At 37.0% G+C, this 26,511-nt stretch overlaps 2 protein-coding genes across 9 annotated transcripts in view; one reads left to right on the top strand and one right to left on the bottom strand.

The window, feature by feature from the left end:
- Positions 1-26,511, bottom strand: part of si:ch211-196h16.12 — a 46,452-nt gene that overhangs the window by 7,394 nt on the left and 12,547 nt on the right. For both annotated transcript variants that reach the window (XM_087238338.1, XM_087238339.1), the window contains exons 3-4: positions 21,442-21,656; positions 14,831-14,962 (exon numbers count right to left, since the gene is read on the bottom strand). The gene's annotated coding sequence lies outside the window, so the exon portion shown is untranslated. The remainder of the gene's footprint in view (positions 1-14,830; positions 14,963-21,441; positions 21,657-26,511) is intronic.
- slc25a23a (solute carrier family 25 member 23a) lies at positions 1,984-26,160 on the top strand. Of its 7 annotated transcripts, none has more exons than XM_087238082.1 (12): positions 1,984-2,548; positions 11,869-11,992; positions 12,595-12,682; positions 13,193-13,304; positions 14,810-14,968; positions 15,642-15,794; positions 15,996-16,109; positions 18,505-18,672; positions 19,099-19,249; positions 21,479-21,639; positions 21,927-21,950; positions 24,473-26,160. In XM_087238082.1, exons 1-12 carry the CDS (start codon positions 2,369-2,371, stop codon positions 24,533-24,535), a joined length of 1,497 nt encoding a protein of 498 aa, XP_087094208.1. In that variant the 5' UTR covers positions 1,984-2,368; the 3' UTR covers positions 24,536-26,160. The 7 variants fall into 7 exon arrangements, with proteins under 7 accessions (XP_087094208.1, XP_087094207.1, XP_087094209.1 ...); XM_087238081.1 differs by having other exon boundaries at positions 11,866-11,992; positions 24,473-24,812; XM_087238083.1 differs by having other exon boundaries at positions 11,866-11,992; positions 21,479-21,636; positions 21,928-21,950; positions 24,473-24,630.

The following is a 26,511-nucleotide window of genomic DNA, read 5'->3' as shown; positions in this document are numbered from 1 at the left end:
ACTCATTAATAGCTTTTTTCCTCAAGCTATCAGACTGCTCAACTCACTCATGAAAACTGGATTATAAAATCACACCCCACAGCCCACACACACAAAAATCTGTGGAACTGTGAGAAAGGCAAACTCAATGTTTTATGCATATATGTTGATATCCCTTGCACATGTAACATGTTTACAAAATTCACTTACCTCTATGTGCTATTCTGCACTTTGCACTTTTGCCATACTGCACCTAATTGCACTACAATAAATACCTCAACTTCATATTCTGGAACAACAGGATATCTGGTAATTGTTCACAGTTTATTATTGTCTATTTATTCAATTGCTCTTGTATATTAGTTAAATGTTTAGTTTATGTTTAGTGTGTGTCATATCTTGTTTTAAATTGCACATTGGAGTATGGGAGAAACGCAATTTCAGTCTGCTGTGTGATGTACTGTTGCATGGTTTGATTGACAATAAAGTTGACTTGACATATTTTGTTTTGTGTGACGACCGTTACAAAGGACTGGATATCTATAAAGAATTAATGTTCTCATATTTATGAAAAACATTTGAAGTTCTAAAGCAGCTGTGTCCTTGAAAAAGACATGTTAGTGTCATTAGAAACTGAATTGGAAATGACCTTATTTTAATACAGTCAGTCGTCGACTGAGGTGGGCCGGTCTAAGGCTTGAAACTCCAGAGCTAAAAAGGAGTCCCACTCCGGCCCTGGTTGTGCACCTTTATTACCAACCAAGCTTATCGACGCCATTATAACGACACAGATCCCTCTGCCTATTTATGCCTGTTGCAAAGGTTTTTAATATTGCTGCCCTGCAAACCCACTTCCTACTAAACCTAATGAATTATTCATGAATTCTCAGGAAATGACTTCATACGCCTGAATCCCAATAACCAGCTGTGCCTTAATTAGAAGATCATATTCAGTTCTGGAGGACACTACTCGTGTGTGTGTGTGTGTGTGTGTGTGTGTGTGTGTGTACACAGGTTTATCTATACTTGTGACTGTGAGTGTTCAGTTGTCCTCACTTATATAGCGATAACAAACAACCCACTGGTGTTGACTGACTGCCAGAATATGCTTTTGTTAGTATCTGATGATGTTTCTGTTAGGGTTGGGGGTAGGGTTGGGGGTAGGCCATTGTATCATTAACCTGAGAGAAAAACAGTGGACGTCTAATGTAATGTCCTGACTAAGATAGTGAAACAAATCTCTGTGTGTGTGTGTGAGAGAGAGTGACAAAAATGTGAGTGTCATAGGTAAATAAATAAAATCACTTGCCTTGCCTATTACACAGGTATTACAACGAGAGGGTGAATTATGAGGACTTTGCTGATGTCCCCATTTCTCGAAAAGCTTATAAATAATTCATTCATTCATTTTCATTCAAAGCCGAATAAACCACCAATTTATCCAGCATATGTTTTACACAGCGGATGCCCTTCCAGCTGCAACCCATCACTGGGAAACATCCATACACACTCATTCACACACATACACTATGGACAATTTTATCTTATTCAATTCCCCTACAGCACATGCGTTAGGACTGCAGGGGAAACCAGAGCACCAGGAGGAAACCCACGCCAACACGGGGAGAACATGCAAACTCCACACAGAAATGCCAACTGACCCAGCCGAGGCTCGAAGCAGCAACCTTCTTGCTCTGAGGCGATATCGCTACCCACTGCACCACCGCATCACCGCTTATAAAACATTCATAGAGAATTTTCTCCCCTAAAATGCAATTTAGGGCAATAAATAATACAGCTTGTACATTATAAAAATTGTGGAATGTCCCCACAATTCACAGAACAAACATATGTGTTTGTGCATGTACATTAAATAGTGACTGACTCTGCATTTCATGAATGAGGCATGCTTTATGATTTTCTCTCTCTCTCTCATCAGTTCTAGATATTTTGAGGCTCTATCGGTGTGTGTGTGTGTGTTGGCAGGAGCTCGCCCCTCCTGCCGGTGTAATCTGAAGCCGCTGTTGTATCGGCAGCTCTACGTTTGACGCGCGTTCATCATGTTCTGACGCATTAAAGCAGCGCGCGATTTTCTCCTTGTCTCCAAATGTCACGGTACCAATGGACAGCAAACGGCGGCACGCGCGTGGATTTCCTGGAAGTACCGCATTATTATTCGTGATTGCGAAAGCTTCCTGGTTCCCGTAGTAGCGATACACAGCTGTTTGACGCCGTCTGCCAAACGCGACTGTCAGGACGCAACTCTCAGAACGCGACTCTGAGGACGCGACGCGAGGGGTTTTATATTTCGCCTTTTTCTAGACGCATTCGGAAGTCTTTTCCGCCGGAGCCGATGTGTGTACGAGGGTGACTGCGCGTGGATCTCATCATGTGGCCGCGGGGATGGACCCGGGCGCGCTGTCAGGACAGCGGGGTGGACCAAGACCGCGAGCAGCTCTGGGCCGAACTCTTCCAGCAGCTGGACCTCAATAAAGACGGCGTGGTGGATGTCAACGAGCTGCGGATCGGACTCGCAGCCCGCGGGCTATCCTGGAGCTCGGTGGAGGAGGTACAGAAACCAGCACATGCCGACATAACACGAGGGTATTTATAGACTGAGCGTTAATAAGCAGGTTTACGACTCAAAGTCAGATTTGGAGATAATAATAATAACCTGCTGCATCTCTGAATCACGTGATCACATCTAAACACTGAAAGCGAAAATGCTGCAGTACGCGATACAATCGCAGCCAATCGGTTTGTTTTTGATGTTTAATATTAAAGTGAGCAGACCAATGAGATTTCGTAGGGGGCGTGGCCATCTAGAGCAGGTCTGAAGATTAACGCTGTGTCCGCGTCCTGTACAGAATGTACTCTAGCCACTTTATATGTAAAGGGTTAATTAAAGGGATAGTTCACACTTAATTAAAAATATGTCATTTAATTATCTTGCTATTCAAGCAGCTCAAATAGTAGAGCAAAACTTTTGCTATGCAAAGGTTTGGTTTTAAATCTCAAATCTACATATGCAAATTATTAATATATAAAGGGATAGTTCACCCACAAATGAATACTGTGCCTTTATTTGCTCATTCTCAGCTTATTTCAAACCTGTTTGAGTTTCTTTCTTCTGTTGAACACAAAGGAAGATATGCTGAAGAATGCTGGGAAAACAGCTATTGACTTCCTAGTGTCTTTTGTCTGTACCATGTCAATGGCTGCTTTTTAAACATTCTTCAGAATATCTTTCTTTGTTCTACAAAAGAAAGAAACTTACATGTCCCCCTCACTTTTTTTAGATGCTATAATTTCCCAACGAGAGTCGAAAAAAGTTATTTTTCAACTCCCGATGACCCAAAATTAAGTTCGCCGTCACATAAATCGTAAATATAGACTTGTAAATATAGGCTAACTAAACTTTCTATTTGAACACTGAATAAAAACAAACTTACATTAGGCTACAGAGGGACAATTCCCCATAGATTGTGGTGAATGACAATGTAGGCTAGTTCGGGTTTTAATAGGTTTATTCAAAAGGCATTTGTATATATTTCTGTTTTCGCCTGGTCAACAGCAGCATCCAGTCTCTCGTTCACCCGCATCTTTAACAGGGCTATAACAAACAAGATATAAACTATACACCAAGAAGAGGGGCTGCATAAAAACAGGCCTAATTCAAGAGTTCACACTTGGCTCATGATTTATACATAGCTTGTTTGGCATGCTGTCCCGGGAGAGAGCCCTGAGCTCAAGGGATCCTCGAGCCCAGGGCTCCCCCCCTTTTTCAGGGCGAGTGGAGATTGAGCTCAGGTCTATCTCAAACTCCCCCGCTGCTGAGGCCAAGGCGAACTTCCTGAGAGTAAGACATTATAAAAAAGGTTTAGGCTTGTTTTATCTATAATATAGAGCACATTTGGATGGTGGGAGGAAACCGGGGAACCCGGGGGAAACCCACGCGGACACGGGGAGAACATGCAAACTCCACACAGAAATACCAGATGGCTCAGCGAGGACCCAACACCATTGGTATTTTTGCTGTGAGGCAACAGTGCAAGTCACTGGGCCACAGTGCCGCCCATTCTGGATAAAGCAGAAAGAAGGGGAGGAGGGGGGATTCTTCCAGACGAAGATAGTTGTAGAAAGGAAATGAGGATATATATAGTGATTTGAGATGCTTTGTTTGGAGGATCATAATTAGCTAATGTGGACCAGCTGGGTCAATCATGAGCACATGCTCCTCTCGAAATTAGTTTAAAATTAAACTTCACTTACAACCACTTGAGTTTGAGCAAATGATGAGGAAATCCTTTATGTGAACTAACTATCCTCTTAATCTGTTCCTGTGATTACACACCGCTTTATTAGCTGCAAAAAATTATGTGTCGGAAATGGTGTTTGCACTACAAATTATGAAAATAAATATACATTATATGCAAATTAATACCATTTGTCAACATTAGGAAGCTGAACAGAGTTTACAGCTTTAAATTCAACAGTTTATATACACTACAGCTAAAACAGATGATTAAATCTCAGCTCAGATGACTAAAATAAAGTGAATAGGCTGCAATGTATAAAATATTACATAATTTACAGGAAATATATCATCTCAGTTAGAATAATATCCTAAAATAAATTAATTTGAAAGCAAAAAAGCCCTAAATGACCTGTGGTTTATCTGCGTGTAGCATTAAACACAATAATACTCTCTAAAACACAATAATAAAGTCTATATTTTATATCTGAGTGCATAGTGACCAACCAACAATATTCCCTCCTGATGTTCATCTCAGATTAGACAGATGTGCCGGAGCCATTAGAAAGTATAATAACAACCCATTGTGAAGCTGCTTACCAACAAATACTCAACCAACTCAAACTCTTAGTGCTCTATTTTGACGCTTTGCGCCAAGGCGCATGGGCTAAAAGGGTTGAGTTTATTTTCTTAATGAGTTATAGGTGTGTTTTGAGAATAAACCAATTAGAGTCTCATCTCCCATTCCCTTTAAGAGCCAGCGGCAAGAGCGCATTCGCTATTTACAGGACGCAAAGTAAGTTTAAGTGGAAAAAAATGAGCATTTCACAAGCAAACAGTTTTTTTTTACAGAAAACTGTTAAACAGAGCATCTACTGCGTGAGAATGAGAGATAATGGATCTACTTTCACTTTCGCTCTTGGATAGGGAAACCTTTACGCACAGACATCAATTAGCCTATAAATATTTAATTTTGTTTGTTAAGCGCAAAGATTTGTTTCAAAGCCATTTCTAAATTCAGTTCTAATTTCCAGCAAACTAATAAATGAACAATAATGACCAAGTGTGCTCAAAATACTGAGTTATATCCTAAAACACATGCTGTGCCCCATATGGTCTAAAACCTGACAGGTGGGCAAATCTAAGCTTGTTTTTAATCAAACAAATATAAATATGGATATAATAAATAATACTGCTAATAATAATAACATTATACAAAAGCAAATTGTTATGAATGAACTGAAAAAGCCTCCCGAGATGAAGAAGACATAAAGGCAGTGATTTTTCAGATTTATGTAGGCTAGAAAATAATATGTTTTGTAATATTTTAATCCTTTATATTTATATCCTATATCTATTCTTATTATATCCTATTTATACCTTTAATATTAAATTTTTTTCATATGTAAAGATATTTGCCTATTGCTCTCTTGTGTGTATTAAGCAGTGCGTAAGCGAGGCGCAACTCTGCGCTGGAGTTTAGACCGGGTTTGTTTTGGTCTAATGAAAAATCTATTATAGTTTCTCAAAATAGCGACGCGCCAGTGGTCAGAACGCCTTCCTTTTTAGACCAGAACACCTATGGGCGCACAGATGAGCGCTAATGCATTTGCTATTTAAACAGCGTAGCGCAACGCCTTAAAACCACTCTTGCGCCAAGCTGAAACTACCAAAAGACTATTGCACTGCGTCTTGCGCCACACTGCGCCGGGTGTATGATAGGGCCCTTAGTGCTTCTTAAAGCAGAAAGCATGTTTGAAGGCCTCTGTGTTGGGGTCAGGAACAGGGCAGATAAGAGTTTCGTGTTGCAGCACTAATGAACCAGTTTATGAGCTTGAGAATTAATGATCTGAAGGTCAGGAACAGAGGAAGGGCATCATGACCCACTGGCTATGAATCAGCATCACCGGGGCTTCACCTGCCTTCTTAGATAATACTGCAGAGTAGTGTGCGTGTTAAGTTTAGAAGCAGTCTTGCTCATACTTTGTAGTCCAGTGATTTTTAGCACAAGTTATACGTTACTAAATAGTAGTGCACAATACTGGGAAAATAATATAATGTTAAATAATAATATTGTCGTTGAGTTTTGCTATAACAATTAGGGCTGCACAATTCTGGCTAAAATGAGAATCACTGTTTTTTTTTGCTTCAAATTAAATTAAAATAAAGGTTATTATGATTAGGCTATTATAATTGTTAAGGCTCAAATACATGATAAAACAACAATAATAATATTAGGCCTGTGAGTGTGTCTACTGTTGGTTAAAATGCTACATTTTGTTTAGACTTTGAATGGTGGACTTGAATAGACTTTAAATCTGTTCTGGTCATTAATCCACAGTAAAGTGATTACAGAATACGACTACTCATAATTCTGAAGTTGAATTATGATGTTTGAGACATGTGCTTGTCATTTGTCATTGACAACATTATTAGACCATTTGTTTTCACTGGTAAAATAAAACATTTGTCATTATCAGACTCAACTCTTGCATTATATTCTACATTATATAGGCTAGAGTAGTTATACTGACCCCATGAACATTTATTCTCATGCACAACAAACTGTGTACGCTATGAAAGCAAGACCATATCAAATGCTTGTTGTAATCATAACTCTAAAATGCGATATGATCATGTAAATGATGTGCGCACTTTCGGTTTCCCTTTCACCACCAAGTGTGGCTCATGTCATGGCTGCCGCCACTTTGAGTTCAGTTTGCAACTAACTGAATGTTATTTACAATATTTTATAAACCTGTTATTCACAGCTTATGCCGGTTCTGTTCACTGAAGTAGACATCATTGGTGGGCACATGCGTCCTCTCGGTAGTAAACAAACAGCTCATGTGCGACTTCGCGGCCGCGAATACATCATTACGTTGAGACAGAAATTCGATTATTCGCCCCACTGTTTATTTTTTCCCCCCAGATTTCTGTTTAACAGAGAGCAGATTTCTTCAACACGTTTCTAAACATAATAGCTTTAATGACTCATCTTTAATAACTGATTTATTTGCTCTTTGCCATGATGACAGTAAATAATACTTGATTAGATATTTTTCAACACACTTCTATACAGCTTAAAGTGAGGGCAGTTTAGGGTAATTATAGGCAAGTTATTGTATAACGATGATTTGATCTGTAGACTATCAAAAAATATAGCTTAAAAGGGCTAATAATTTTGACCTTAAAATGGCTTTTAAAAAATTTAAAACTGCTTTTATTCTAGTTGAAATAAAAGAAATAAGACTTTCTCAAGAAGAAAAAAACTCTATCAGACATACTGTGACAATTTCCTTGCTCTGTTAAACATCATTTAGGAAATATTTAAAAAGGAAAAAAAAAATTCAAAGGGGGCGAATAATTCTGACTTCAACTGTACATAATGTGACACTTTTAACACCATTTGGAGGTGTCCATGTTGCTGAGCAACGTAAAAAAACAATGTGAAGACTTGTGCACTGTCTTTACGCTATCCTTCTGACCTAAAAACATAAAACATAGTTGGCTGAATTGTAGAAAAGCTGAATTAAGATTGTGTGTTGGGTTAAATTGAGATTGTGATCTTTTTTCAATTAATTATGCAGCCCTATTACTAATATATTATATTTCTTATGATCTAATATCTCCCTACAAAAATTATGAATATATATATATATATATATATATATATATATATATATATATATATATATATATATATATATATATATATATATATTTTTTTTTTTTTTTTTTTAGTAATTTTTTAAGTTATGGTATGTCATAATTTTATGTTTGTTGGTTTTACTAATATATTATTAGTATTTTATATCATTATTTTTCCGATTAATTCATTTATTGATGTATTTATTCTTTCAAAAATATTTTATAATTTTTTTCTACGTCATTTTTTAAATTAATTAAATTAAATAATAATTGTTATTTTCCTTTTTTTTAGCATTCTTTTATTTTTATTTAGCAATGGGCAATTGCCTCTTGGTTTGTTTAAATGTGTTTATTGTAATTCATTTTAAAAATGTTAATAAAAAATGCAATAAATAATTGTTGTTATTATTATACTAAAAAAAACAGGTAATAGATATTGTTCTTAACTAATTAAACCTAATATGGGCACCTTTGGCCCTCTCTAGCCAATTGCAGAACACCAGGGGAAGGCAGGGATAAAGATAGTACGGCCCAATCTGACTGGCCCAATCTGGATAGGCATGCAACACAAATGCTTGGCACCTGAAATGAATGTAATTTACCACACCTCTCTGCAGAACAGATATTACATACATAATCAGATTCATAACTCTAATGGCAGACGGCTGCTTCTCACTTAGGGCTGTTTATGCTAATGAGGGAGAGATGGTCACTAGTGGGCGGGGCTTTCCCCTTCTGATGGCACGTACAAAGGGAGAATGCCAATCAAACTGTTTCTGCAGACTGCTTTTATCAAGAGTGATTATAAAAAATACAATTAATTAGTTTTTACCATTAGAATCTGGCTGTAATCACACACTTCTCCCACACAACTGTGTTTAAACATGCTTTTGAGCATAATAGATCCCCTTTAATGTCAACAGATTAAACTTGATGTCTGGGAAACAATAAGAAGACGTGATCAAACAGACACACACAGTCTTTAAACGACACAGAGTTATTCTGTCCACGGCATGAGGCATGCTGTTTATACACACACACACACATCCTGTGCTTTAACACTGTGTTTTACACCTCAGCGCAAGTGATTATTCAGTTGGCCTGTATGCATGGGACAATCGTATGTCATGCTGATATTTTGCACATGATTGTTCACTAGTTTTTGATGCCAGATATGATGCCAGCATGTGTTTGCATGCATTTTTTGCATTATGATGAATGTCGTTGGGAAGAAAGTATTGCGTTTCACACATAGGCTGTGTAGAGTGCGTGCTAAAGGTCAGAGTCGACCCATGTGAGAGTAAATACCATCTGACTGCTGGCTCGTATAAATAAACACAACACAACAACACACACAGCATACTCACAGAACAGGCCAAAGCAGTTAAAATGCTGAAATTACTGGCATTTCTGCTATTAGAGGGTCATTTGCATACCAAGGATTGTGGTGTGGCTTGCATTAAACATTGGAATTCGTTTACAAGTGTGCATTTAAAGTGGCAGCAGCCTCTATAGTGGTGATTATGTTGGTCACTTTAAGTTTATTCTCATGAAATTAAAAAGTAAGTGCAATTTAGCTGATTGTAAACCCCAGAGGCTTGCAGATAAATGCCTGTAATCCTCCACGTTTGCACAGAGCATGCAAACACGTTCAGACATGCGGCTCTGGGAATTTTAAAAAGTCTATATTGTGAGACGACACCCTAAAAATGCATGCGGTGACACCTCCATGTGTCTGCTTTAGTGCTGTTAGATGCAGTGTTAATGCCCAGATGCAGGTTTATTAGCACAGTGCTCTCATAAAATGCCACTTTAAAAATAATTGAACGTGTTATTTAAGCAGTTTGTCTACTGATGTGGATTCGTGTGCACTAACATGGTCTGCTGCACTGTTGTATTTCCTGTATCTCTAGTAGTAGAGCAAGACACTAGCAAATCACAACTCTTCATATGCAAATTAATAGTAAATAAAGGGATAGTTCACTCAAAAATGAAAAGCGTGGCATCATTTACTCATCCTCTTCTTGTTGAACACAAGACAACATATATTGAAGAATGCTGCATGGAAAAAATATTTAGAGATGATTCATTGGATTTACTCAATTTTTTTTAGGTTAAGTGGTTGTAAACAATTTATTTGTGTTGAATTTAAACAAACAAATTATGTTGAACATTATTAAACTTAATTTGTTTAAATTCAACACAAATAAATTGTTTGCAAGAGTTGTTCTGCATGCAACACTTTTTTCAGTGCTTCCATAGTATTTCTTGTCATACTGTAGAAGTCAATGGCTGGTTTGTTCCAGCATTCTTCAGTATGTGTTGTCTTGTGTTTAACAGGAGAACCAGTTGAGCGTGTGGAAATGTTTATTTGTGTGTCTGAATTATCCCTATAACAGGGTAGCATTGCCTTCGGGATGGGGCGAGACCAAAATAGCAAACAATACTCCCCCTGCCTGGGGAGTAAAACCTTTTAAACTAAACCCTCCAAACACAAAAGAAGAAACTCAAGAGCAGAACTACAGCGACTCTCTGAAACTCAACACAGCACACAGTTACGAGAAAACAATTACGAGAATACATCTCTGGATGTAACAACACAATATACGGCTATTGTTTTGTGCGCTTGGCTTTTTATCTGTTGTGTTCTGTATTTGGGGCAGTTCACGAAGAAATGAAAACTTCCTTATTTACTCACACTCAAGTGGATTTATGACTTGCTTCTGTTGAATACAAAGCAAGATATAGAAGGAAATATGTAGGCATGCACAAATTTTTGGCCTCCAAAATGATTGTCTATTTTCAGATTTTTGGTTTTCGGTTGAAAAAGAAAAGCAGTCGAATATATGAGAGGACAAAAATGTTGTGCCATACTGCCCTGAAGTGTTCAGTGCGCTGGTTTCACTCTCTCTATAGTCACTGAATCCGACTTCTGTCTCCTTTTTTTGATCATATTTTAGACATTTTTAGCTGGACATGATGTGAATTTCGCAGCACCACGGCTCAGTGGTTACCACTGTCGCCTTACAGCAAGAAGGTCGCTGGGTCGAGTCCCAGCTGTGCCAGTTCTGTGGGAGTTTGCATGTTCTCCCAGTGTTGGCGTGGGTCTCCTCCAGTTGCTCCGGTTTCCCCCACAGTCCAAACACATGTGCTATAGGGGAGATGATTAACTAAATTGGCCGTAGTGTATCTCCCCATTCACACGGGGCATCTGCATTAACACTTCCCATTAACTTGGAATGGGTGACGTCAAGCTTTGACCGAACTGAATTGTGGATCCATCGACACCGATTCAGAGGCAATGCTTAGAAATTTATCAACTTTTCAAGCATCAGCCAATCAGATCGCTTTATGCAAATATCCCAGCTATGACAGTAGTTGATTGTGGACTATTTTTCATTGGCTTAGAATGTTTGTGAGAATGCTGTTTGTAAATGGGTGTGTATGGGTGTTTCCCAGTACTGGGTTGCGGCTGGAGGGCCACCACTGTGTAAAACACATGCTGGATAAGTTGGTGGTTCATTCTGCTGTGGCGATCCTTGATGAATAATGGGACTAGGCTGAAGGAAAATGAATGAATGAATGAATCAGCCAAGTGCATTCCTAATAAATACTATAGAAGTCAATGGCTGTTTTCCCTCAGCGTTCTTCAGTATGTCTTTCTTTGTGTTTAACAGATGAAAGAAACTTCAAAACAAGTGGTGGATGAGTGAATAATTTTAATTTTGGGGTGAACTGTCTCTTTAATGCATCGATAATGAGAATGAAATTAATCAGTCCATTGATTAATGTCAGAAGTAGAACCGTCTGATTGCTCGTGTTTGTTCTTGGTGATGGGGGCTGGTGGCTTTGCATGGTTTTAATGTGCATTTCTCCTTCATTTGCACCCCATCCCACCTTTCCTAATGATTCCCGGCATCCCTCTTTCCCTCCATCTCTCTCTCTGTCCTCCTCTTTCTCTGTGTATGCCCTATATTCAGCAGATTGTACGAGCGGGAGACATCAATCACGACGGTCAGCTGGACTTCGAAGAGTTTACCGAGTACCTGCGCTCACATGAGAAACGCCTTAGACTCATGTTTCGCAGCCTGGACCGTAACAATGATGGTTAGTTGGTTATAAACTCTCAATTTAGCATTAGCTTTTACCCTCACCTTAGCATGTGCATACTGTTGGTCACTTTATAACATCACTTTGCTCGTAGCCCCTACTAAAAAAAACAGCTTAAACCAGCCTAGGCTGGTTGGCTGGTTTTATCTGTTCAACCAGGCTGGTTTTAGAGGGGTTTTGGCCATTAACGGGATGGTTTCCAGCCATTTCCAGCCTGATCTTAGCTGGTCAAGTTGGGAGATGACCAGCTAAAACCAGCTTGACCAGCCTAGCCAGCTTAAACGAGGCTGGTCAAACAGGTTTTAGCTGGATTTAGCTGGTCATTTTCCAGCCTGACCAGCTAAGACCAGGCTGGAAATGGCTAACAAATAGCCTGGAAATGGCCAAGACCCCTTTAAAACCAGGCTGGTCATCCAGCTAAAACCAGCCAACCAGCCTAAGCTGGTTTAAGCTGGATTTTTCAGCAGGGGCAGCTACCGATTATACTTTTAGCATCTAGATTAGCATTTTAGCATTAGCATATAACCAATTAAATCACTCTTAAGAGCTATTCTTCAGTCTAATAACACATAATTGATGCACATCTGTGTGTTTTGTAGGTGAAGTGGATGTCGGGGAGATCCAGCAGTCCTTACACAATCTCGGCGTGGACATCACACTAGAACAGGCTGCTAAAATACTGCAAAGGTGTGTGTTTGTGCTTAGCATATCCACATTTTCACACTCCCCATGAAGTTTTATGGGTGTGTGAATTAAGGGAGCAACTTATGTAAATGTTTTTCTCCAGGGTTTCCATGGTTAAAATAAAATTTTGTGATATTTAGAACAAAATACTGTTAAATAAGGATAAACATGTTGTTAAATATATAAAATAAATGTTAATTTTTCATGTGTTCAACATTGGAAGGAAATAAAAGTCATAATTTTGGGTAAACTGTCCCTTTAATTCTTGTCAATTCCAATATATAGCAATAGAAAGTGTACAACCTTAAAAATTCCTGGAGTTTTGTATCCCTATTTACTTTACAATCTTATTATTTAAAATGATTTGTTTCAGTCATTTTAAAAGGAAGTTCCCTAAAACCCTAAATGCAGCTCATCATTTAAATATAATCGTTCCCATGTGGAAAAATCTATATTATTTAAAGCACTTTTCAGAAATGCTTAATGTGGTTTATATGTTATATGTTCATACAGTATGGATAAAGATCATTCCATGACTATTGACTGGATCGAGTGGCGAGATCACTTCCTGTTCAACCCTCTACACAACATGGAGGAAATCGCTCAGTTCTGGAAGCACTCGGTGGTATGAGGAGCTTTGTATGGCTGTAACATGAGCGTCTGTATTTATTGACAAATAGCGGTGCTGTGTGTGTGATTTCAGTAAACAAAAATGAAAACCAAAACTATTGGTCAAAATACATATTCTTTAATAGACTTAAAATTAAATAAAAACTATTTTATGTATATATTCTATTTGTAATAAATAAAAAAACTAAAACGAATGAAACTAACAACAGTAACACGACAAAAATGCTTTTCTTACTTCGTGTTTTGTCCTGTGACTATTTATAGAAGTACCAGTAGATGGCGCTTTTACAGCCGAACGTACACAATAATATTTTTATATATACAAAACCACTAGCTGCGTCCCAAGTGGCACTCTATACACTATGCACTTATGTGCTATGTACTTATGGATTTACAAACTCACCAGTATAGTATATGAATGTAGCGTTGTCCGAAATGAAGCACTGTTTTTTTTAATAAGCAGAAATTCAAACCCTTTCCCTGATGATTTTTCACAGTTGCCAAATTTGTGAAATAAATGTCCAAACTACCAAATAACACCTGCATGAGTATAACCGCATTCACCATCGGAGGCGCTATAATCACTCTCGCAAAAGAATTTTGCTTTCACTATTCAAAATAAATAAAGTTATCCAACATGTGCGCCCGATAGCTCCGCCCCTTCTTCTATGTGAGTAAAGCAGTGCCTGTTGAGTGCGTGAAGTGTCCAACATTACACACTTCTTACTAATTAATTAATGATAATTAAAGTGCACTTATTATTTTGGATTTTTCTCTGTAAATGCATTACTTACTCTATTTATGCTACAAAATGGAGTAGAATAGAGCATAAGTATGCACGTTGGGATGCACCTATTAATTGCTTTATTTAAGTATATTTCTAAAAAAAATATATATATATATATTTATATATATATATATATATATATATATATATATATGCATTTTTTTTTCTTGCTTTTCGTTTGTTTTTTATCATTATTACTACTTTATTATTATCTTTATTTTGGTGGTCAATTAATTAAAAATAATTAATTGCCTTTAAAATAAAAGTTTGTATTTACATAGTGTAGGTGTGTATAATTATAATTAAATATATAAAATACAAAAACATACAAAACTAAAAAATTTACATACATATATTAATTTATTTGTAATTTGTATCTGTAAATACAATGTTTATTTTGGATGTGATTAATATTTTGACAGCACTACTATATTTATTGCATATTTCGTTATTATTATTATTATTATTATTATTTCCCCAGTTTCCTTTAGTTTAGGGGTGGGGGAGGGAAATTGGGATGTGTGCATATATGTTTGTTATATACTGTGTAGCATGTAGTAATATACGAATTGAAAAATTACAAAATATTTTATTAACATAAACATTTTTGAAACAAACTAAAACTACCCTGAAATTTACAGAAAATGTAAAAATAGTATGGAAATAAAAGCTTGTTTAAATTGTAAAGCTAAAACAGCCTTGGTGTGGTGCAGATGCTGGACATCGGGGAGCACCTGACGGTTCCAGACGAGTTCTCAGAGAAGGAGAAGCGATCCGGGTTCGTGTGGCGGCAGCTGATGGCGGGAGCCGTGGCAGGATCAGTGTCCCGGACAGGAACCGCACCGCTCGACAGACTCAAGGTCTTCCTGCAGGTCAGAACAATCATCAAATTTACTATGACTTCAAAAGAAAACCAACTTGGATTTTTTAGGGCATTTACAGTTCAAGTTGAAATGATCAGCCCCAATTTCTGAAGATTTTTCCAACACGTTTCTAAACAGAATAGTTTTATTAACTCATCTCTAATAACTGATTGTTTTATCTTTGCCATGATGACAGTAAATAATATTTAACTAGATATTCTTCAAAATAGTAGTATTCAGCTTAAAGTGACATTTAACTATTTTAATTAGGTTGACTAGGCAAAATATCAAAACAAATAAAGAAATATATAGATAGCTTAAGGGGGCTAATAATTTAAAATACTTTTACTCCTTAAAATGAGTGTAAAACAATTAAAAACTGCTTTTATTCTTGCCAAAATAGTACAAATAAGACTTTCTCCAGAAGAAAAAATATTATATGAAATACTGTGAAAATCCCTTGCTTCAATAAATATCTGTTGAGAATTATTTGAAAAAAAAAAAAAATTCACAGAAGGGTTAATCATTCTCAACTGCATGTTCCAGCATCGCACTGACCCCTGGAGGCTGTGAAAGGCATTGCACGTTTGTAGTTGAGTTGGTCCAAGTGCTTTTGCTTTGCTCCCTCATCGGGTTGAACTGAATCTAACTGTGAGAATTCTTGTTTTTGTGAATGCTGCAGGTTCACGGTCAGAGCTCAGATAAGGGGAACGTGTGGAGTGGTCTGCGGGCGATGGTGAAGGAGGGAGGACTCACTGCGCTCTGGAGAGGAAACGGCATTAATGTGCTTAAGATCGCTCCGGAGACTGCCATCAAATTCCTGGCTTATGAACAGGTACTGTGTGTGTGTGTGTGTGTGTGTTTGTTTATGTAGCTTATGAGGACACAAATGTATGATGACATTGGTGTGACCTACAATGTTTAGGTGGTTTATGAGGACGTGCCTTGTGTCTTGTAATTTGAAACTGTTTAAAATGATAGTGTGTGTGTGTGTGTTTGTGTGTGTGTGTGTGTGTGTGTGTGTATGTGTGTTCAGATTAAACGCTTGATGAGAGGCAGTAATGAAGGAGGAACACTGAAAGTTCATGAGAGATTTGTGGCTGGTTCATTGGCTGGAGCTACAGCTCAGACTATCATATACCCTATGGAGGTAAACACACACACACACACACACCCTTACACAAACATTGAGACACACATAAAGCAAAGCACACATACAATTACACACACTTACAGACAGACACTCACACATACCCTTACAGACACACACTTACAGACACATACACACACACACACACACACACATTTAGACACACACACACACACTTACAGTTACACACATTTACAGACACTCACACACACTTATAAACACACACACACACACACACACACACACACTAACATACACAAGCTTACACTTATACAGACACTTACAGACACTTACAGACACACACACACACAATTACTTACAGACAGACACGCTTACACATTTACAGACACACACACACATACTTACAGACAGACACACACGCACACTTATACATAAACACATTTGCACAAACTTACAGACATACTTACATAAACACACTTACAAACACATATGCACAAAACAGACACAGAAAATAAAAACACACTTGTAGACACACACACACGCAAACATACACACACAATTGCACAGTCTCATACACACACGCTCACAGTGAAGGTCAAGGTCTTTACTTAAAGGCCTCATTGTTGTTATAATACAAACACACACACACACACACATTTATATGTGGAGTCTGATGTCCAGAGGCTGCCAGTAGAGTTCAAGTGTTCTGCATTTACTGGCAGCTTGAATAATGGAGCAGTGAAGTGTGTAAGGCTGCAGTTAATGGACTGAACGCTGGAGTCTTCAAACTCACAGGACTTTTGATAAAATTATGCTGTTTATAAAATAGTGGCATCAGCAATGTTATAAAATATACATATATACAACAGATAATTACATTTATATAAAGAGTATATTATTATTAGTTTAGTTATTTAGCAATTGGCCACCTGAATATACATTTATATTGAATGATATAACAGATATTAATATGTTTGCAGACATTAAATTATTTTAAACATTTAAATTAAACATTACAACTCTAGCTTTACTAGTTCAAGACTTTTGATTTTAAATGTTGAAATATTTTAATCTGACATTTTTAAAATCTCTTTTACCTATTATAACCTGAGTGTTTTAGTACATCAGGTCTTTTATATTAAGGATAATCAGATTGTATTTGTTCAAAAAATTATATAAAATAGCTTCTATATATTATTATGTTAATAAATCATTATTTTAAAAATCTAAATAAATGCTTTTCTTTTAAAAATTGTAATAACAAAGAATCCTGGGAAATAAAGTCATCAAATCAGCATATTATAGTTGGCGCCACTAACGTAGTTAGCATGTTGACACAAAGCACCAAGGTGTTCACGGAGACCCGAGTTCGATTCCCGGCTTGAGTTATTTTGCCGATCCTTCCCCTATCTCTGCTCCCCACACTTTCCTGTCTGTAAAATCTCCACTTTCCTATTCCAATAAAGGTGAAAACCCCTAAAAAATAATTATTAAAAATAAAAAATCAGCTTATTATAATGGTTTCTGAAGGATCATGTGACACTGAAGACTGGAGTCGCGATACTAAAAATTCAGCTTTGAATCAAGGAATAAAAAATGATTGAAACATACTTTACACTGGAAAGCCGTTCATTTAATGTTACGACCCTAGTGTAGGGTCAAGGCCACAACATAAAAGAACACCCAACAAATTAAAATCACCAAACAAAACGTGAAGCTAACTACCCCGGAGTGAACCCAGAGAAAAATAATAAACAAAAATACACACTAACTAAACACCCAAATGAAACTAACTACACCTAATAAAATAACAGAAAATAAAATACAAAATCTACACCTACCTTCCTGACTAAGAACAAAAAACATATTTACAAAAAGAAAAGTGTGGCGTCCACTCCTACTGCCTCTTACCGTATATAATATATTTACAATATTAACAATCAACAAACAAACAAACCATAAACAAAGTAATAGGAAGGGGAAACACTAATGGATATACAACACAAAGTCAAAACGTACACAACAGCACGGGAAACACAATTAACGATAACAACTTAGCAAGAGGAATAACTTTATCACATTAATTTAAAAACAACACACCAACCATAATCGCTCTCTCGCCCCACGCCCAGTGGTCTCTTTTTAAAGGATGCCCTGGGTAACCTCCTACAATCTCAGGGCACGTCGCCTGCGTAGCTAGGGCGGGGCCAGCAGGTGGAAAGAGAGGGAGAGAGAGAGACAGATACACACACACACACACACAGACAAACACACCTGCCGACGCAACATTTAAATTGTAATAATATTTGGCAGCATTACTGTTTTAATTGCATATTTGTTCAAATAAATGCAGTCTTGGTGAGTAGAAAGCATGAAAAAGAGATTTTGTGTTGACTGCACATTGATTTCCTCATGCTGTTCTGTTATTCTGCAGGTGCTGAAGACTCGTTTAACTCTGCGTAAAACGGGCCAGTATTCAAGCGTAGCAGACTGTGCCAAACAGATCCTGCAGAAGGAGGGCGTTCGGGCCTTTTATAAAGGCTACCTGCCAAACATGCTGGGCATCATCCCGTACGCAGGCATAGATCTCGCCGTCTATGAGGTGTGTGTGTGTTTATTCACCTTACATTTGATCCTCATGTTCGCGACACAGTCAAGACATCACGTTTCCCTCTCAGAAACATTGTCAAACTTTACTTTTAATCATTTAGCAGATGCTTTTGTCTAAAGCGAATTACATTTGACAGGTAATACACACAACAAGTGCTCAATACACAAAGAAACCCATATGTGTTTTTTTTTATACGGGTGGTTTGTCAACTCCACTCACCTGGCATTTTTTTGTGATTTCTAATATTTCCTTGTTTTTGTTTAGTTTTTTATTCATGAGTCTTTCCCCTCCATACTTTTATGTGTATGTAAATCGCTTTGAGATGCTACTTTTAAAGGTGTTGTGTTGAATAAAGTTTGTTGTTACTGTTGTAAAGTTTGTTGTTGACTGTTTCTCACTCCATCTCCTCTGTCTCAGACGCTAAAGAACGCATGGCTGCAGAGGCACACTGAAGGCTCGGCGGACCCCGGGGTTCTGGTTTTGGTGGGCTGTGGGACGGTTTCCAGCACCTGTGGTCAGCTGGCATCGTACCCGCTCGCACTCATCCGCACACGCATGCAGGCGCAGGGTGAGAATTAATTCAATTTAAGTATATATAGTTATTCTGAAAAACCTCCATGTTTACATGTTTTGGTAACACTTTACAATGATGTTGTATTAGTTAATGTAATTTAATGCTTTCACTTGCATCAACAAATAATGAACAATTCATTTATTACAGTGTTTGTTCATGTTAGTAAGAGTCAGTTAATGAAAATACAGTTGTTCATTGTTAGTTTGTTAACTCATGGTGGACTAACAAGCATTTGGATGTTAATTATGCATTAGTAAATGTTGAACTATGATTAATAAATGCTGTACAAGTATTGTTCATTATTAGTTCATGTTAGTGAATGCATTAGCTAATGAACCCTTATTGTAAAGTGAAACCACATTTTTAGGTAAACAAAGTCATCAGTTCCTGTTTTTCTGTACAATGAATAAGGCTGTAAATGCTGGATGCTTGATGTTTGGGAACACAAATGTGTGCACTTTTTTTGTTGTTGTGCATTGAGGATGTTATTTGTAAATGTGTTTCCATTGTGGTTTTTGTTTGCCATGTTTATGTGCTTGTAATGTGAGGATGCATGGATGATGTATAGTGCGAGTCATAAATGCATTATTGTCATAAACAAAAACTAAAAGTGAAAGATGCAAAAATGCTACAAGACACTGTGGTTACATAGCTATTCATTAATTCATAGGTTTTATGGTTGCATGGTAAGCATGTTAATATTAAATATAAAAAGTTATACTTTATTTTAAGCTGTCCTTGTTACAGTATAACTATTCATTAACTACTGAGTAATATTAATTACATATATTAATATAAGGTTAGCATGTATATTATATTTAAGGTTATATGTATATTATTATAATAGCATGTAATTATGCATAATTAACTGTAATCACTATTGTAAGTACATGGAAGATCTTAAAATAGTTTTACCAAAAATAAAAATAAAAACTACATTTGTGTTCCTTAAACATTTGGAACAGCTTTATTATATTTAGCTAAATCCAAAACCATTCAAAAGCATCATAAAATATTACCATTCCTCACATTTTTGTTGCTTAACTGAAATAACATAACTAATATTTTCTGTTTATTATCTAATTTTCAAAAATGTTAAAAAAATGACATACTGAATTAATTGTGTAATTCTAAAATTCTACACTATATTTCATTTCAAAACGTACTCCAGATTTCTGTATGACCTAAAATGGTGAACAAAGCTTATTTATTATCTTAGTCCCATCACTTTAAAATAACAAACACTGTACATCTCTCTATATTTAGGCTTCTTTCTTAAGGTATGTATGTATGTATGTATGTATGTATGTATGTATGCATGTTTGCTTGTACTTTCATATAAGTTGTCTTTTATTTCTTTAGTTTTAATTTCCAAATGAATTGTCATTGCACTTAACAAGTTTACAATGATAATAGGGGTTGTTAACAAGTTTTTAATGATTCATGAAGGAATTATAGCGCTTTGTTTTATTATTTGTTTCGCATCCTGTCCCTTTGTGCCCCCTGGCGGCATTATCACAATCTGCTGTTACACCTAGAAGCATTTTAACAATCCCTTAGTCCCGTGGCGGTAGTGGTCACTCACTGTATAACTAAAACTGAAACAAAAATAAATAAAAACAACATAAATACAGGGCGTCATAGTGGCGCCGTGGGTAGCATGATCGGCTCACAGCAAGAAGGTCGCTGGTTCGAGCCCTAGCTGGGTCAGTAGGCATTTCTGTGTGGAGTTTGCATGTTCTCCCCGTGTTGGCGTGGGTTTGCTCAGAGTGCTCCCGTTTCCCCCACAGTCCAAACACATGCGCTATAGGGGAATTAAATAAGCTAAATTGGAAATAATTTATTTGTGTGAATGCAAGAGTGCATAGGTGTTTTCCAGTATTGGGTTGCAGCTGGAAGGGCTGCGTAAAACATATTTTGTTTCATTTCAATGTGACGACCCTGGATTAATAAAGGGACAAAGCCGAAAAGAAAATGAATGAATTTACATAAATACACTTAAAAAAATTAAATATTAAAATGACAAAAACAAAATAACCAAATATTTTAACCACAAATTATTAGAGAAAATTTAAATATTAGGATACTCATAAAAACTATAGGAGTATGTTAGCACTGATTCTGACAAATTTTCAGCAACATGAGGCTTTCTCTCTTTTCCAAAACATAAATAAACATTTCGTTACCATGTTTCTGATGTGATTGCCTCTCGTTGTCCTCCAGCGTCGATTAAGGGGGCTCCTCAGTTGTCCATGCTGACCCTGTTTAGAAGTATCGTGGCCCAGGAGGGCGTTGTGGGACTCTACCGAGGCATCGCTCCAAACTTCCTGAAGGTCATTCCTGCCGTCAGCATCTCCTACGTGGTCTACGAGCACATGAGGAAAGTACTGGGAGTGGGAACCTGAGAGAGAAAGACTGCATGAGTGTGTGTTTATAAAGGGAAAAAAACAGACACTATAGTTACATCCTTTATATGTCAAGAGAAGGAAGGAAAGGTCAAAGACTTGCTTATTTAAGCCTAAAATACCTAAAAAATCCCCTGCACTGGAGTTGTAATTATCAACTATCTGTGAGGAACTGATTGAAAAACACTGAAATATGCAGAATCTACGAGGTGCTGATCCAGGCCCGTTCATCATGTGTGTTTTTTATGTGTGTTGTTGATCAACAGGGCCCTGATATTCAGGTTTACAGGGTACGTTCCTGTGGACGCGGTAAAATGAGTGCTTGTGTGTGTGAGAAGATTGTGTAAGCATGTGCTGTACTGTAGTGTGTGTATGTGTGTGTGTGTGTGTTTAACCCAGTGCACACACTACTGAACACTAGGGCTGGGCGATTTATTGAAATGAAATTGCTAAGCTGCCATTGCCATGCACATCTTGTCAGGAAAGCACGGTTGTGTGATCAGTAGTAAATCTCCTCCGATGGCTAGAGGCCGCTCTTAAATAAAAACTGCAAATATGCTGAAGAAGAAACCCAGAAAATCCCCATAGCTTTGCATTACAAGCAGAAAATTTAATTACTTTTATTGATTCAGTGTGACTAATAAACGCAAGACTACTGAATCATCTCATAGAAGGATTTATTTCAAACACTCGACTGAAGTTATTAGGTTAAAACATGGTAGTTTCACATGCAATATTTACTACACAGAGCTGTAGTTCATTGTGAAGCCACATAAACATCTATTATTATTATTATTATCATAGAACGATTATCTTAATGTCATTATCATTAGATGAAATCGAGTTTTAATTTTGAACACAATTTTGCATAGCTGGTCAGTGAACCATGGCTCTGTTAAGTAATAAGAACCAGCTTTACTGACAAAATGTGCATGAAAATCGCCTATTGATTAATCGTCCAGCCCCACTGAACACCAAATGGGAATGAATGATAAACTAACTTCCTCCCTTTGAGCTTACAGATGGATTGAAAGTGCCTCTGTTTTGAGAAACGCATATGGTTTATTAGTGATATGCCTGGCCTACTGTTTAATACTGTGTTGAATCCCAGTGTGCTCCAAAATCCCAGTGAAAGGAAACGAGTTTTGGAATTCTCAGCTAGAGCTGTGGCGAGAAACCCTTCGAGAAATTGATTTTGCATTGATTCTGAGACTTTCAAAATGCATTATTCTCCCTTGAATTGATTAGGGTTAGTGTTTTTAATGCTAGTTTTTAACAGTAGATGGCGCTCTAGGCTAGTTTTTAATAGTAGATGGCGCTCTAGGCTAGTTTTTAATAGTAGATGGTGCTCTATGATAGTTTTTTTAACAGTAGATGGCGCTCTAGGCTAGTTTTTAATAGTAGATGGCGCTCTAGGCTAGTTTTTAATAGTAGATGGTGCTCTATGATAGTTTTTTTAACAGTAGATGGTGCTCTAAGCTGGTTTTTAACAGCAGATTGCACTCTAGCCTAGTTTTTAACAGTAGATTGTGCTCTAGGCTAGTTTTTTAACAGTAGATGGCGCTCTAGGCTAGTTTTTAAGAGCAGATGGCGCTCTAGGCTAGTTTTTAAGAGCAGATGGCGCTCTAGGCTAGTGTTTAACAGTAGATTGTGCTCTAGGTTAGTTTTTTAACAGTAGATTGTGCTCTAGGTTAGTTTTTTAACAGTAGATGGCACTCTAGACTAGTTTATAACAGCAGATAGTGCTCTAGGCTAGTTTTTGACAGTGGATGGCTCTTTAGACTAGTTTATAAGAGCAGATTGCGCTCAAGGCTAGTTTTTAAGAATAGATAGGTTAGTTTTTAACAGTAGATGGCGCTCTATGTTAGTTTTTGACTGTAGATGGTGCTCTAAGCTGATTTTTAACAGTAGATTGGTTAGTTTTTAACCATAGTTGGTGCTCTAGACTAGTTTTTAAGAGCAGATGGCTCTGTCTGCTTTACAAACTTTTTTTTACAAATAAAACTTCAAATAATCAATAAAGTTAGGGAAGGTTGAAGCGAATGACGTGTCCATAGTGAGCTGTGTTTACATTAATTTCATGATATAAAAGCCAACTTGAAACAGAATGCAAAAGAACTCTGAGTGTTCAAAACTAGCCTAGAACACCACCTATTGTCCAAAACTAGCCTAGAGCGCCATCTGTTGTTCACAACTTGCCTAGAGCTCCATTTGCTGTTTAAAAACTACCCTAGAGCGCTAACTGCTGTTCAAAACTAGCCTAGAGCGCCAACTGCTGTTCAAAACTAGCCTAGAGCGTCACCTGCTGTTCAAAACTAGCCTAGAGCGTCACCTGCTGTTCAAAACTAGCCTAGCACTCCATTTGCTGTTCAAAACTAGCCTACAGCACCATCAGCTGTTAAAAACTGAACTACGGATTGATTTAAGAGACATGTAATACCAGTTTATTTAGAAAAGCTCATAATCCACACAGCACCTATTTCTCAAATGTTTTTTTCACCACAGCACTATTCTCAACTGAAGATTCCAGAATTTAAATTCTAAAAACTTGCACTGTGTCCCAATTTGCATACTCTCCTCCATAAATGCTGTGGTGTCAAAACACAACTCCTAAAACGTGTTAACTGTTATATCATGAAAATGAATTTACCCAGAAATTCATTCTGCTTTTGTTTCATGATTAAGACCTTACCAGATGATATTCTTATTTTTGAAGTACAGTATGCATCCATCCATGCATGCATTTTCTGGCTAATATTTCCCTCATCCAATCTTGTGTGTGATGACATTTTGTGATTTTTTTTTTTTTCAGATGAAGAAATGTATTGATGAATGCAAGGCCGAAGTTGCCACAGTAGTTCTTAAATGTATGTGATTTAAAAAAAATGTTATTTATGAGTTTAGCAAGATGCTAATGTCCCAAATATACTTAAAGCTAAGTCCAATAACAAATAACATCATTTCAGCGAATATCCAAAACAAAGTTAGTTTATTTCAGTTTACTTTACTTCACTTAGTAAACACTCTCAATCTACCATTGGTCAATTCTTAGTACATAATAGGTAGGTGTGGCTGTGTGGCTTCGCCTACTTTGACTTGAAAACCTTCTCCGGTTAAAAAAATAGTTCAACCTAAAATGAAAATTTCCTCTCTAGACTTTTCATCAAGTGGTTTTTTCTTCTGGTGAACACAAAACAAGATATTCTGAAGAAAAAAGCAGCCATCCATGCTTCGACCCACAAACATCATATCACTATAATGTTTCCTTACCTGGTGTTTTCATGCTGCTGTAATTTTAAAGTTTGTATTTTATATATATATATATATATATATATATATATATATATATATATATATATATATATATAATGTGTGTGTGTTTTAGTTTATATATAAGAAAATATGTTGCATGTATTTATTAAATCATCTAGATCTTACCAATGCTCAGGTTTTTCAAACTAGTTTTTACCCCTAAATGAAAAAGACGTTTGCCATATTGGGGCCTTTAGACAAAAAAAGTACATAAGTAATGTATCATATGTATCGATACATAATTAATGACCCATTAATATTGTAGTCTTACTACATACTTAGCAAATACACATTACGTACATATCTGAATTGGGACGCAGCCTTGGAGTTGATATATCTGTTACCTTCAGTGCATGAGATGCTGTAGCCTTCATTTGGAGCAGAAAGCCTTATGGACTCATGGATGGGAGAGAGAGAGAGAGAGAGAGAGAGAGAGAGAGAGAGAGAGAGAGAGAGGTTTTTGTGTATTTTTTTTTCTTATGAAAAGAAACAGAACAAAGAAAAAACTTCTTAGAGTAGAGGATCACTGCTTAAAGAGTTCAGCAGATACACTCAGATAGACTAGAATGAGCTATTATACTATGAAGATTTCCACTGGGAATCTGCAAACTTTTGGTGTTTTTAAATCGAAGCCTCAAAATTACATTTCTGTTTCTTTTAGTTTGTCCAGTAGCACATACATACACTGCTGTACTTCTAAAAGTTTATTACGCTTTAGAATTTCCCAGCCTTTTTCTGGGAAAACGGACCAAAATATTGATGACATCAGCCTGCACTTGTGGGTGTGTCCAATTTTGTATTCAATCAAGTGTTGTCTTGAATGAGAACATCCGTCCCCCTAATTAAGCTGTAAAAGAGTACTAGTACTTAACAAAGTACTTTCAGTTTATCAAAAAAGGTTAAAGTATTTCATCATGTTTACACCTGTTCCACAATATCTGTGTGGAAACTGTGAAAAAAAATCATTTGCAGATTTCATCTGGGCCTCCTGAATAAAAACGGTTTCCAACACGGACATCTTGCATTGACATAAACAACAACATGTTTGTTCATTATCTATTTTTTTTTTTTTTTTGCTGTTCTACTGTGTATTTACCTTTGAATGAAAACTAAAATATGTAACTGAATGCATGCAAGAGAATGTGTACATGAAATTAAACAAATTTTAAATAAAACAAGCAAAGTCTTCTTCTGGGATCTTTATTCAAGACAAGATAAGCTAATCTACTCAACCTCCACTAAAACTACCTCATAAAATGCCAAGAAAATGCATCGAGAAGCAAAACACAACCACCAAGGTTAAATAATCCCATACGACGATCCAAGCGTCCATCATTGCCAATCAGCGTTTTCCTCAACCTCATTGGTCAATTTCATACCCTGCTGTTTCCTGATTGGCTGCCTCACACAGTGGAAAGCTCAGTGCGTCGCGTTTGGTCAGCCCGTCATAAAAACGTGGCCTTTTATATTCACTCATTGGGTCAATTGTGCAAGCCCCGCCTCAAGCTGCTCTCTGATTGGTCAGTGGAGCAGCCACTC

The sequence above is a fragment of the Danio rerio genome, chromosome 1 (assembly GCF_052040795.2).
Source record: "Danio rerio strain M-AB ecotype USA chromosome 1, GRCz13ab, whole genome shotgun sequence".
NCBI classification, from domain to species: Eukaryota; Metazoa; Chordata; class Actinopteri; order Cypriniformes; family Danionidae; genus Danio; species Danio rerio.
The sequence above is the reverse complement of the archived record's forward strand: the minus strand, read 5'-3'. Positions and strand labels throughout refer to the sequence as shown.